At 44.1% G+C, this 14,558-nt stretch overlaps 1 protein-coding gene across 1 annotated transcript; it reads right to left on the bottom strand.

Annotated features, from left to right (window-relative positions):
* Positions 1 to 6,211: 6,211 nt before the first annotated feature.
* Positions 6,212 to 11,289, bottom strand: TMEM97 (transmembrane protein 97). Its single transcript, XM_073667778.1, has 3 exons — positions 11,086 to 11,289; positions 8,864 to 9,008; positions 6,212 to 6,584 (listed from the first exon to the last, which is right to left on the bottom strand). The coding sequence occupies exons 1-3, from the start codon at positions 11,203 to 11,205 to the stop codon at positions 6,334 to 6,336; spliced, it is 516 nt and encodes a 171-aa protein (XP_073523879.1). The 5' UTR covers positions 11,206 to 11,289; the 3' UTR covers positions 6,212 to 6,333.
* Between the last annotated feature and the right edge of the window lie 3,269 nt (positions 11,290 to 14,558).

Raw genomic sequence — 14,558 nt, 5'->3', positions numbered from 1 at the left:
AGGATAATATTTTTCCTGTCGTCTTTACAAGAACCCATGGCACATGTGTACACATGGGTGAGATGACAAATGTCAGAACCAGCCAATGTATCCTAATAATAAACTAATTGTTCCTCAGAGCCTCAATATAACACCTAGGGCACACCACCTGGATGCCACAATTATGGTTCCAGAATGACAAAATGAGAGAGCTATGTATAGATCAAATATAAAATGTACATTTTAGTTCAGAATAAATAAATGTTAAAACAAACTCAAGGATACCTCAAAAAAAGGGACACAATGTATAATGGACAAAATCATAGTAATAATGGGCAAAAACGGCATGGTAAATGGGGAGGAAAAAAAAGACAATACTAAACAGATATATGGTCTATTATTTCCCCAAGTAAAGTAAGCTCTGCTGCACATATAATACAGAAAGCATCAATGGTATGAATAAAATTATTACACCTTAAAGAAGTGCTGCTCTATATGATGTGTCTCGCACTGTGTCTGTGCACCCAGACGCGCGTTTCGCTCAGCTTCTTCAGGGAGTATCTTGTTTATTTAAACATTTTTTTTTTCTGAATTAATAAATGTACATTGATCTATGCATGGGTCGATTTTTTTTCATTCTGGAACCATTATTAAGGCAACCAGGTGGTGTGCTTAACATGACAAATGGACAGAGGAGGAGTACACTTTAGAGCAAATGTGTCAATAGAATGCAAGTGTGAAGGCGGCTCTAGATTAATTTCTAATTAAAACCTGCTCACGTTTTTGGATTTTGTAATAGAGTGCCTTATGTGCAGTATCTTATTTTATTTTATAAAATCACATGGTTGAAATAAAATGCTTGTGCTGGTTTTCTGTTTAACTGTTTACTGTCTATATTCTCTTTTGGATTTTTTCCAGTTTTATTAATTTGATCAGACTATGTTCCATAAGATGATATATCGGTATTCAAAAAAACAGGTTTAATTGAATTCCATTCAGAGGAAGCTAGTTAGAGAGACAGACTGCCGTATTTCTCGTGCGAGGATCGCATCATAAACCTCGGTACTGGCCGGCACCTCTCCTGACCTGAGCTTGACAGCTGTACAGCAGAGCTTAGTCGGCTTTATAGTGGCCCCAGCCAGGTACTGCACATCAGCTCCCCCCCCCCCCATTCAAATCAATAGGGGGCACATTTCTAGTACCTGGCCGTAGTCCATATTCCATCGACGGAGCTGTGCTCCGTAACTGAGCAGCTCCGGCTGACACCGGGAACAGCTGAACAGTGGGTGTGTCGGGTGCTGCATGCCCACTGATCAGACATTGATGACCTCTGCTAAGGATAGATAGGTCAGTGTGAAAGTCGTGGACAACCCCTTTAAGTCGCGTTTTTATGGTTTAAAATCAGCAGTCATTAGAATGTAAAATTCTCATCAGATCCTGGGAACAGTGTGCTTATCTGTTCTCCTCTGATGCATATGAGCGTATAAATTGGACGAGTGCTAGCAGATGTTTTATCTGATAGCACACTGATCTATGTTATTCAATGAGGCATGGTGTGATTTGACTCTGAAATCGGATGAGACTCACCCATTCATGTCTATGGGTGCGACCAGAAAAATCTAATGACACAGTATAGCATCAAATTTTCACATTCTGTAACATAGAATGATCTTGTACATGATTAATAACTGGTACTGTTAAAAAAAAATGGACTGCACATAGATGACAAGTGAGAAAAAAAAATCATCCCACTTTCCTGGATGAAAAACGGACTGATTTTTTTTTTTTTTTTATAAATAATATACTGTCATGTGACCTTAGCCTAATACAATGCACTCATCAACAGAGATCAACTCCTGCTTAGCCTTGTTGCATTTTTACTAAGATGGAACATGCTCTAGTTTTGTGGTGCAAAAATCTGCATATTTGTAAACCATTGCCCAGATTTCTGGCACAAACAGCCTTAAAAAGTAGCCAAATTTTTGCACAAAAATATTGCAACTTTTGGCAATTCCCTGCCAGTTTTGCCCAGCTCTGACAAAATGAGCAGAACTGGGGCAGGACGCGGGCTTGACACCACAGCTCATCTAACTCCAGCACGCACCCTCACCAAGACCAGCATGAACGTCTCCGTTCTTTAGGAATCAGGACCCAAATCTTTAGCACGCTGTTAGAAAAAAAATACTAGCATGACAGCTGGATGATTCATTTGTAAAGTGAACTTCACATCTGATTTATGTAGCCTGAAACATGGGCATCATGAATCAGCGTCCGGCTCTGTCACTTCAGCCAGGGATTTTTTTTCTCTTCTGAAATGTTGCGATGTTTCAGAGAAAACAAACCTTTAGGCTATGTGCCCACGTTGCATTTATGAAGCAGAAAATTTCTGCTGCATAAATGCAAGTCCTCTCCCGGAAAAACGCATGCGGAATTCCACACGCGTTTATCGCGCATTTTTCGCGCGTTTATCACGCGTTTTCCACATGCGGAATTGCCTTGCGTTTTTTATGCATTGGACAAAGGCAATTCCGCTTGCGGAAACGCAAAATTAAATGACATGCTGCGGATTTTTGAACGCGGCATAAACGCTGCGGAAAAATCCGCAGCATGTGCATAGAACTTGCGGAATCCCATTGGGGAACATGGGGTGCGGATATACATGCGTTTTTCAAGCGTTTACGCTGCGGAAATTCCGCAGCATATACGCTTGAAAAATGCTACGTGGGCACACAGCCTTAAAAGCTGCCCAGGGACCATGCAGCTTGGATAACTAGTTCAAGTGGCCTTTCCTTGCGGTCTCTCCCTACACACAGACAGGGAGACATCTATCACTCAATGGGATTGGGGCAGGGAGAAGCCATCGTTGCCCAATCTCTTGAACTGGTCATCCAAGCTGTATGGTCCTGGTCTGCTGTTAAATAGGTTTTGTTTTACACCAGTGTTTCAGGGTAAAACATACCTGCCTGAAATTACAAATTCATACTGGTTCATGTTGCCTGTGGATCAGGCAACATAATTCAGCATCAGGTTCCCTTTAAACCACAAGGATATGTGCATGGGAACCTATAAATGGTTCATTGACGTGATGATAGTGCTGCATCTTACCATCTATGGATAGATTTACCCATGAAACTGCCAGAACAGATAGGGTCATCAGAATCGCCTTACTGATCAGGCTTTAAAGGTAACCGGTCAGGTCCTTTATGCAGCTCTCTTTGAGGCAGCAGCAAGCAGTCACAGAGGTGTTTGTCGTAGTGGTCTGTCACTTGTATTTGTGCAGCCAGTTTACAAGCTGACATCCTAAACATTGTAAAGTATGACAGGTTCCCTTTAATGACAATCTAATTAATTTCATGCAAGAGAACTTGTATTATTTTTTGGCGCTTCTTGTGAGAACCCATATTGTGAAATTTATGTACTTTTTGCAACACAAATTTTGGCAGTCTTAGATTGAGTAAACGGGAATATGGTTGGTCTGATCGTAAAGGGAGCCTATATGATCATGCTGCAGTCAGTCGGCGGCAATCAAACAATGAACAGTCAGAATCTGATGAGCATGTAGAAGGAAAAAAAGACTAGCTCACCCTTTCGAGGAACAATTCGCATGGAAGCCTGCGATTGAAGCCACTGCTCAGTGCCCAGTATATGCAGGAGAAGGAAAGATCCACCTTCCGATCAAGGTACATATAAAACAAATTCCTTTATTGCAAAAAGTTAAAAATATTTGGCAAGAAGATGAACAATTTCACACCAACAATGTAAGGTTTGAGGGGGAACTTGGGGATCTCGTCACCAGATGCATTTTGAGTTTTGAATCTGAGCTGCACCTTATCCCAAGTGGAGAAAAAAACGGAGCTGTGAGCTACAGCAGTTACAGCTTATTCTTAGACCAGATATGTGCAGGAAGCTGTTAAACCCCACACCATCCAAGCCAACCAGCCATAGCGGTAGACTGTCCACACAGAGTATTTACTCTAAATGCATTTATACTGCACAATTATCAGGAACGAGGGTCCCTATGTTTGCTTGTTTCCCTGTAATCTTGCAGTATAAACTGATTGCTGATCAAGCTAAATGCTCGTTCTTCGGTTGAAATGATCCTTTGGTTTTCTTAAAGGGACTCTGGTCAGCACAGAATGACTGTTGAAACAAAGTACAGGCGCTTAGTGCTTCACGGCAGGGCCAATCATTTATATACACCTTCCCACCTGATTGTCTTGCCTCTATCTCCAACCCCGCTTTTCTTTGATTGACAGCTCTTGCTTCATAGGGCCAGAGAAAGGTGGAGATGGAAACAAGCAGATGGGAAGGTGTATGTAAATGATTAGCCCCAAGGAGCACTGACCGCCTGTACTTGGTTTCACCAGTCATTCTGTGCTGACAGTGCCTTTAAAGAATCACAGTTCTCAGCAGCACATTGTCCTATGTAATAAGGAGGCAGCACTGTAGAGAGCAATAACAGCCTATGTGCACAGAACGATCTAGTACTGATTGTTCTGTGCGCAGATTAAATACGCTCTGGCTGTTTAAACAAGCTATTAAACAACCACCGGTAACCAAACACGTAGCTGCTCAGCAGTAATTTACTGCCGCAAGTCAGGTGGTATAAACCCACCTTTTTACAGACCGTGGGACTCTTGGCTCCAGACCTCCAAACAATATTGTTTACTGACTGGTCTTGACGATCTACTGTAAAAGTATATGGGCAGATATGAATTCTGCTGACCAAATACAAGGGACAGAAACATTCAAGAATTACATGAGACAATATTTGAAAAATACATTTATTTAGTAAACTGTATGAAAGATGAAGTGATTTTTTCCCCCCCAATATTTGTAAATATAAAAAAAATTAAAAAGTTTACTAATCTGGAGTTGAAAACATACATCAGAGCAAAAAATACAATTTTCAGTCTTTTTGAAAAGATTTTGTAATATAAGAAATTGTCACTTGTTAGTGTTCTACAGATATCACCTAAACATGTGGTCCGCTAATATGTGGAATGAAAAGCACAAATTATGGGTCTACAGCTCATCCTATTAAGCCTAAGTTCACATGGGCACTGAACTCTGCAGACCGGTCATGTCTGTAAATTGTGGACATGACTGGCTCCCCATAGAGCACCATGTGCTTATCCGCATAGTTTACGTGTGAACCCCCCTGCAAAACAGGATTGGGAGTATGTGCTAATTGGGCCAAACTATAATGATGCAGACGGAGTCAGTGTCCTGTGTCGTGCCTCATGTTTTGCCCATATACGCCTAGGTGGACAGCAAGGTGTAGTATACTTGCTGCTAGCCTCAACTAGCTGTATTCAGCAGAAAATGATGTACGACAGAGCACACCGACTCAGTTACCATCATTTCAGTCAATGGCCCCGTTAGCGCATACGTCCACATCCCGCTTTGGGAGGGGAATGGGGGGGGGGATGTTCAGACCCAAGCCCCGACAGATACACATAGGGTTTGCCCCTTATTTAGTGTATGTAGCCTCAGAGATAAGCCACTGCCAGCAGCTCTCAGAGAGCACAGGATCGCTCCAGTGTATGGGACAGTCAGGCCTACAGCCATCAAACGTATATGGGGGGCTATAAAGGATCAGTCCTTTCAGCCAATCAGAAGTCTTACAGCAAATATTTTCAGATACAGCGACTGCATGTCTTGTTTTCTACCATTTTGCACCTGTCTACTAGAGGACAGAGGTTTTGGAACATTACAGAGATCATGCAGATGGCAAGAGGCCATAAAAATTTAAAATTTTATTTCTATGGCTTCACCCATTGCAACCTTTTCCCTTTTTTGGACTCACATTAGCATTGAGCAAACAAGGCCTAATAGATAAGAACACGGTCATGTAACTGAACAATCATTACTTATTATCAGAGATAACCGTTATCTTTGTCCTTCACCCGTTATCATATTGCAATAAGACTTTGGCACAGACAGACCAAACTTTAAAATGGCGAACAAAAGACAATTTTCCATTATTTATATTGCTATACTCGATCGCACATCTCTCCTATCGCACACTAGCATAAGGCCACCAGCCATGATTTCAGATGGCCAAGAGTAGGAAAAGACCAGAACAGAGCAGAGAAAATGTCTAACAGCTTTGATTGGAAAAGATTTCCATGCTTTGTTCTAATGGAGAACTGTATCTTAACATTCACACCTAAAGTAGGACAACTAGTGACATTTTTCTTATTTTACATAGGTGAACACCAGATGTTAGTCCAAATAAAATGAAAAAAAAAAAATCAAACAGTAAAAGTGATTTCATTTAGGAGCATCACCGTCCATAATTCTCTAACATTAGGTTCTATCAACACTTTATCTTCTCGTCTCCCATTGTCTTTACTTCCTCTTCCGCTTTTCTTCTTTAGAATATCGAGGACTGAACAACATGGTGAGCAGGATGAGCAGCGGGATCACCAGGTATGGAGCGTAAATGGATGCTAGGGTTAGACGCTCCTGCTGGCTTGGAGAGTCTATTTGACTTGTTTTTGGAAAGTCACCATAAAGAAGATGGGCAAGAATGGGTAAAACTGTAGTGGCTACATGGGATGAATAGACAATGGCAGGAATTCTGATCCAGCGACATCCTCCTGAATATGGAAGGAGCAGAAATAGAATTAGTCTTCACAGATAACTATGAGTATTACAAGCTTTTATCAGTTCAAAGGCCGAACATGATTACTGACGACCCAATGTCCAAGGAGCAGAGAAGAACTCATGAGCATTCCCAGAACTAACCAAAGGAAAACAAGGCAGTGGCTACACATTGGGAAATATTACAGGGGTTATCCAACTCATATTTATATGGTTTATATTAAGATGGTATAAAACAAGAATATATAAACAATATTCACCTCTTTTTCTCTAATTATCCCACACTAATGCTCCGGCAATCTGCCCAGTCCGTGTGCCTGCACCAGTCACATACTAACCGCTTGTAAGTAGTGGCCTCAGCAGTCACAGGTAGTGGTACTGGCATCGCAGCTCTCATTGCTAAGCGGTGATGCCAGTAGTTTAGTACCTGCTACCTGTGGCCAGTGACTGGCAGCGACTGACCACTTGTAAAAAAAGGACTGGGAGGACCGCTACCGCAGGGGAATCCGTTTTGGATTGCAGGTACAGTTGGTGTGAAACGATTCACAGGACCCGGTCTAGCGGCCAAGTCGCTTTTCTGTGCCGTGGGATGGGAGCCCTGAGAACCTCTTCCTAACTTCTGACATCCATGGTTCCTATTTTGAGTAGCTGGCCTGACAACATGTGCGACCGGTCACACGATGGCATTACGCCAGGCTGGCCAATTAATAAAAAAACAGCTAGGGACACTCTCAGGCAAGAGACAGTTTACAGGGCTCCTGTCTGGTGGCCACAGATTACAGACAGCCACTGGACCAGGTCCTGTTCATTGATTCAGTCAGGTCTGTTTCCATCTGAAACACTCCAATGAGAAAATATAGTTTCAAGATCTGGCCTTGAACCATAGGCGGAGAGATTAGTCCAGCGCTGGCCCAGTCGGCTTTTCCAAGCACCACTAGAAGTGATGGTAAGAGACCTGTCAAAGTACAACTAAACAAATTAAAACTGCACTCTGTAACCTATAGCATGCAAACATGAAATATACGAAATTGGAATTGCATTACTGCTGTAGAAAATTGGTTAAAACGAAGATACTTAGCCCATAAATTGGCCAATTCATGCGTTTCCAGTAGTCACGACAAGGCGATCTTCTTTGCTGGGAACCTAGCCTAATGTGATTCCTCTCCTGGGCTAATAGCTTACATTTATATGGGTAAGTAGGATCCTGCTGTAATTAAAACCGCCTGAGACTGATGGGTGGAGTGCTCAGTCAGAGTCTGTGTATACAAAACAGGAGGAAGCAAAGAGTAGCCATATCCATATATAACTAACATTTGGAGAGGTATCATATTAGATTAGGTTTCCAGCAAAGAGAATCGCCTTGTCGTTGGATGCTGGGAACACATGAATTGGCCAATTTATGTGATAAGTATCTTCGTTATAACCTATTTTCTAAAGCAGTAATGCAATTCCAATTAGCTTGCACCTGTTCACACCTGTTTCCTGTTTGGAAGTGATGGTCAGTCTTTAATATTTATATCTCACCAAGTGCACACATAAAATGAGACCCGTCCGTCACCTGGAGTGGTATGGCGAGAAGTCAGACTAATCTAGTCTCTGCCTACAGTCCCCGGCCAGCATTTCAACCTATATAATTTTCTGTGAAATACTGGGAAGTGTCAGAGTAAAATATACCCGGCTGCAATCTTGCAGCCAGATTCTAATTTATGCCAATTGTGGTTTTGAGCAGCATGATAGGAGTGACTAGCTTCCATTTAAAACACTACAAACACCAATTATAATACCCATTAAAGAGGGGTACAGAACTAAGAATAAAAAAAACAAATAAAACATTTACTTTTATGAAGTGGACCTGCAGACACAAGCTGTGGACAGCCAAGGCGTTGTTTCTTGAAGAAAGATGCCTTGTTCTCTAATCCTGGACAACCCGTTTGAGAATTGTAAGGGTATATTCACATGACAAGGATTCACAAAAAAAGCTGAAATCTGCAGCTTGTGTCTTGACATGCAGGATATTGCACGTGTATTATTCTAGTGAAATCGTAACTTTTCTGCAGGGAATCTGCAATGAATAATAGGAATGCTGCAGATTACAACATCTGCAATGTGGTCACTATCCTGCACTGATTATTCCACAGCACAAGTACCTCTTCATGTGCACTGCTGAAGATTTTGACCTCATCAAGGCACAGAATCGGAATCCACAATGGGTGAGCATCGCCTTATGAGAACCTCAAGACATCAAGTGACATCTGAGTGACTGGATGATACTCACCTTTCAAGAAAGCATATGCAGCCACAGGGAAGAATGGAAGCTGCAAGATGCCTTCACAATATACAAAGCTCTTAAACCAGGGAGGAGGATTCATCATCAGGTGGTCTTTAAAGCTGACAGTGTACCATTTCATCAAATCAAGCAGCTGAAGAACAGAAAATTGCACAAAAAAATGTTAATATTAACAAATCTCGTAGTTTGTGAACATTTCTGACATGTCATAAGCTTTGATCGGTGAGGGTCCGGCTGCTGAGACCCTCAATCATTGCTGAAATTAAGGGGAAAAAAATCACTTGGGTAATTGCCATGTCCCTTCAGAAATAATAGTCTCTTCCTGGAGACACAAAGTGGTGCACGGATCCATACAAAGGATAAGAGGCCATAGAAATCAAAGTCAAAGGGGCACAGATTCATATCAGTGAAGGTTTCAGCACCTGGACCCCCATTGATGAAAGACTTTGACATGCTGGAAATCTTAATAAACTACAGGTGCACTTTAAAATTATAATTGGTGAGGGTCTGACTATTGGTGCCACATCCACAAGCTGTTGGATGAGGCTGCGGTGCTCACGGATTACAGCAGCTTGCAGGCTCGCTCGTACTCAACTGTTCCATGATTTTTTAGCGCCTGTGCTGGATATTGCAGCGTTGTTCCATTGAACTGAATAAGAAAATAATGTATCACCGCCGAGAAAAGTACCAGCCAGCCTGCAAGCTGCTGTAACCGAGCGCCGCAGACTTTTCTAAAAGCTGATCTGCGGTGGTACCGATAGCTGGACCCTCAACAATAGAATATTGAATAAGCAATCTCATTTTAAAGGCTGGAGATTCCGTTTAAATCTTTCAGGCACTGACCGGCCTGCAGAGATCGTACCTGGTATCTTCCAATGGAGGCCAATAAGGCACGTACAGGCTCTCGGGGAACCTCATCCATTCACGCCAGACGTCCATATACGTGTGAGGTCCTCTGAGCCCTGAGATCATACGCTGCACATGGAAAACAGCAGAGAAACTGCCCAGCCAGTCCCAGAGGGCGTCCTCAGAATATGGGGCCATTCTGAAGAACTGGGGCAGACCTGCGGACCTCTACCTGCTCTGACCCAGCCATGTGACCTACCGCCCGCCATACAGTGCAGCCATGACAAGCGATGGGTCACTAGGGATATATTCACACACCACAGATTTGTTGCAGAAATGTTTTAGAACCGTTCTCTTCATCAGACTTCGGTTGACAGGAAACCAGGTCCAGAAAGTTCAGCAACAAATGTGACACTTGTGAATCTCCCTAGTAGGCGAGGAGCAGCTGCTGCTGCTCCGTTAACCCTTCATTGTAGGCGAGGAGCCGCTGCTGCTGCTCCGTTAACCCTTCATTGTAGGCGAGGAGCCGCTGCTGCTGCTCCGTTAACCCTTCATTGTAGGCGAGGAGCCGCTGCTGCTGCTCCGTTAACCCTTCATTGTAGGCGAGGAGCCGCTGCTGCTGCTCCGTTAACCCTTCATTGTAGGCGAGGAGCCGCTGCTGCTGCTCCGTTAACCCTTCAGTGTAGGCGAGGAGCCGCTGCTGCTGCTCCGTTAACCCTTCATTGTAGGCGAGGAGCCGCTGCTGCTGCTCCATTAACCCTTCAGTGTAGGCGAGGAGCCGCTGCTGCTGCTCCGTTAACCCTTCATTGTAGGCGAGGAGCCGCTGCTGCTGCTCCGTTAACCCTTCACTGTAGGCGAGGAGCCGCTGCTGCTGCTGCTCCGTTAACCCTTCACTGTAGGCGAGGAGCCGCTGCTGCTGCTCCGTTAACCCTTCACTGTAGGCGAGGAGCCGCTGCTGCTGCTCCGTTAACCCTTCACTGTAGGCGAGGAGCCGCTGCTGCTGCTCCTGCTCCGTTAACCCTTCATTGCCCCATGATGCGCCCATTGCTGCAGTGTAAATGTGACTCCATTCACCTCGGACAAGGAAAGAACAATGGCACGAAGATGAGCGACGTCCATCAGCAGCCGCAGCATCACTACTAATCCGGAGATTTCATGCATCAAGTGCAACCAAAATGGAGCAGTTGCCCCTAGCAACCAATTAGGAGGAGGTTGCCCATAGCAACCAGATTTCACAAACCTAATTGGTTGCTAGGGGCAACTGTTCCCTTTTCTCGTGCGGCCGTTTTGCTGAATCCCCCATTGTGAGTCTGTGGGACCCTGGTAACCAGCACAATACACCTCGCCTCTGCCCGGGCACTCACCTGCTGCGGGTACCAGCTGGCGGGCAGGATGGGCTGCAGGTCCACTAACAGGGTGATGGGGATGTGGGAGAAGAAGTAGAAGAAGAACAGCCACTCCAGCAGGCGGGTGACGGAGGCCATGGTGTCCGGGGAGCTGCGCCGAACAGACGGCAGCCAGAGCTGTCACCTTACACACCACACAGCAGGCTCCGCCTACTGCCACAGGCCGGCCAATCACAGCACAGCTCGTCATATCACATGACAACGGGAGGAAAAAAAAACACAGGCGCAGGTCTTAAAGGTAAAGGGCAAACAACAAGCAGCAGTGGATGAAACTACGAGGCGTCTGCGGGAGACACGAAGCACAGCCGCCAATAGCTGAGCGTCTCCTTTAAATAGATGGGAGATAGAAGTGTTTTGTTGCACAAAAGCCCCGCCCCCAGCATTCTGACCACACCCCATAACATAACAGTGCCCCCCCAACATAACACTACCCCCACAATGCCAGAGCGCTCCCATAATAGTGCCCCCAACACGAGTGACCCTGTCCATATGTTCAGTCTGTTGAGCATCTTTTAACCCCTTCAGGGAGACACTTGGGCCCCATTTGAGCATTTTGTGAGCATTTTTGCCTCAAAAACAAATTATTTATTGCTTAGTGTTTTTTTTAAAAAAAAAATCCAAAAAAAGTTCACAGAAGATGTCAAAAGAAAAACATTAACTAAAACATGGTTTTTTGTTCACCTGAAAAAAAAAGTTGTGTAAACCCCCCTTAGGATTCGGCTGTAGCGGCCGGTTCCAGCGGTCGTCACGTCACCTCCTTTGCGGGCTGGATTATTTTCTGGCTTCTCTCAATGCTCTATTACGTTTCAGCCTGATGTGGTGCCAGAAGAAAACTTACCCAAGGGTTTGTGCACACTGAGTATTTGGAGGCAGAAATTTCTGCACCGTTTCTGCACCTCTTGGCAGGAAAAATGTGCGTTGTTGCTGTGTTTTTTTAGTGTTTTTGGACAGCAATGAATGTTATAGAGATAGATAACAGATGTAGACAGACATATATTTGCATACCCCCCTCCCCCTCCCTGCATATAAAATTATGGACAGCTTTTTAGGATTAAATAAATAAAACAACGTGAGGTCCCCCCACTTCATTTTTGAGGACCAGCAAAGGTAAAGTAGACAGCTGTGAGCTGTTATTAGCAGGCTGGGAAGGTCCATGGTTATTGGCCCTTTCCCAGCCTAAAAATTACAGCCCGCAGCAGCAGCACCAGAAATGGCGCATCACATTACTAACACCAGGGCTAACTCTTAACCCCACTACACAGGGACATCTCTCTTATAGCTCATAGCCAGCCGTGCTCGTACTGTGTAGCACGGACATCTGCACGAGCCCTTACAATGAATATATATATCTGTAAGCGTGCAAATATTTCAAAGTGACAACTATCAGTTCCACCAGTCCAGGAGATAGTCAAAACTCATGGTTCATGGTCACTGACTGGACTTTGACTTCACGATAGCAGCCTCTTACGCAGTCAGTGATACGAGGCTTTGCAGATTGCTGAGCACTGAACTCATGAAATGATTCTCTTATAGGGCAAGTTTTATTTATTGGATTTGATATTAGAACATTAGATAATAGGGATACACATTTTAAAGCATAAATGACATCTGTGATTATACTGAATAAAGATTAGCACTTTAAGTCTCCAAAGTAAGGGTTCAAAGTGTTTTTTGTTTAAAGTTATACACTATTTTCCGCATAAGGGAAATCTTGCTGAGTAAGGGGATCCAACTTCTTGGACCACTAGCGATCCCCAGATCAGTTCTTTGCAGCCCCGTTTTGAAGAGAGAAGAAGCTAGCTTGCCTGACCTCTGCCCCATTCACTGTATTTGGGAGTGTCAGAAATAGTCAAGCGCTGTTCTCAGCTGTCTTATAGTCAATGACTGTACGGGGGTGCGCAGAGCCCCAATCACGGGATAACTTTAGGTCCCAATCATCAAACCGCCAGACATCAGCAAGTTATCCCTTCCCCCTCATCCTATGGATAGGGAATAAAAGGGATATAAAAAAAAAAAAAAATTAAACTGACCATCTCAAGGTCTGAATTTGGTACTAGGCCCCAAGTGTGCATTATGGGTTAGAATTAAAGAAACAGAGATACCAAATTTTATTCCGCTTTAACAGCAACTGCCTCACCAACCGTCATTTTTATAAAGGGAACCTGTCAATCGATTCACGCTGCCCAAACCACGGACAGTATGAAGCGTAATTTTTTTTTTTCTCTGAAACGCTCTGCAGTTCCAGAGACCAGAGAAAACATGGTTTGAAGTCCCGACACTACTATAGTAGATTGAGAGGTCTCCACTACTTCTTAGAAGCCGGCCAGTAGTGGCGCTGGACTAGTCTAGTCTCTGCTGATGATCCTCTGAAACACCAGAGCTTTTCAGACAAAAAAAAAATAAAAAATTCCTGGGTACAGTCATGCAGCCAAGCTCTGATTCATGCCTCTTGATTAAAGCTGCCCCAATCGACTGACAAGTTCCTTTCAAGATTTTACCAGGAACTGGAGGAATACAGCCACTGTTCCTTGAAGCTATCCCTGCAGACAGAAAGTGTTTTAACAGCTCTTCCTTTAATGACTGAGCAGAGTGCTCCTGTATCACTCTGCCTGCTCAAGGAGAGAACTGCAGTTATACAATTGCATGACTCTTCTCTGCATCCATCTTTACGATCAGCGCAGTGTGGGAACAGAAATCTCATTATTATTCAGCCTCCTATTACATCCTAGTCAGTACCGGAGCCTAGAGATGTTAGTAAGCACATGTGCAGTTTAAACTCTTTCACTGCACTCCATCAGGGGTTGTCAAATTAACCATTTAAAGGGAACCTGTCATGTCCTGTTCTATCTACCCTGCCCCCATTCCTTTGCTAGTGATGCAATATGCATAACTAACACACTTTTTTCATTAAAATTGGAGGTAATATAATGATTGTATAACATTTTATTACTTATATCCTACCTGCTCATTTTCAGTCATAGGGGTGTGATGATCCTCATTCAGTCAGGGGCAAGAGCAACATTCAGTCACTGCTGGCGCCGCTGATATTTGTGGGGCGCATGCGCAGTTTAACATGTCCGCGCGCATGCGCAGTGAGACTGTGTACTTCACAGCTTCACTGCGCATGTGCCATGACCTGCGGCTCCCTGCGCGTGTGGACTACACAGTCTCATTGCACACACGCAAGGACTCGAAGCCGGAAATGTAAAACTGTTCATGCGCCCCACAAATATCAGCGCTCATCGAGAGCAAATCTCAAATACATGGGAAGAGGTTAAAGGGTTAAACGATCATGCTCGCTCATCACTACTCTTCAGGTCATTAACCAGGTCCTCCCGTGTAGTTCTGGGCTGATTCCTGACCCTTCTCAGAATCATCCTTACCCCACGAGGCAAGATCTTGCATGGAGCCCCCGACTGAGGAAGATTGAC

Source organism: Phyllobates terribilis, unplaced genomic scaffold (assembly GCF_046119375.1).
Source record: "Phyllobates terribilis strain yellow unplaced genomic scaffold, ASM4611937v1 Scaffold_2__4_contigs__length_985480577, whole genome shotgun sequence".
NCBI lineage: Eukaryota > Metazoa > Chordata > Amphibia > Anura > Dendrobatidae > Phyllobates > Phyllobates terribilis.
This window is presented reverse-complemented; position numbering and strand designations above follow the sequence as displayed.

Excerpts from the sequence above, each read along its gene's own strand:
- TMEM97 (XM_073667778.1), bottom strand. The coding sequence starts at position 11,205 with ATGGCCTCCGTCACCCGCCTGCTGGAGTGGCTGTTCTTCTTCTACTTC. Across the intron at positions 9,009-11,085 it reads CCAGCTGGTACCCGCAGCAG|CTGCTTGATTTGATGAAATG; the intron begins GTGAGTGCCCGG and ends TCTGTTCTTCAG. Across the intron at positions 6,585-8,863 it reads TGCATATGCTTTCTTGAAAG|GAGGATGTCGCTGGATCAGA; the intron begins GTGAGTATCATC and ends TTCCATATTCAG.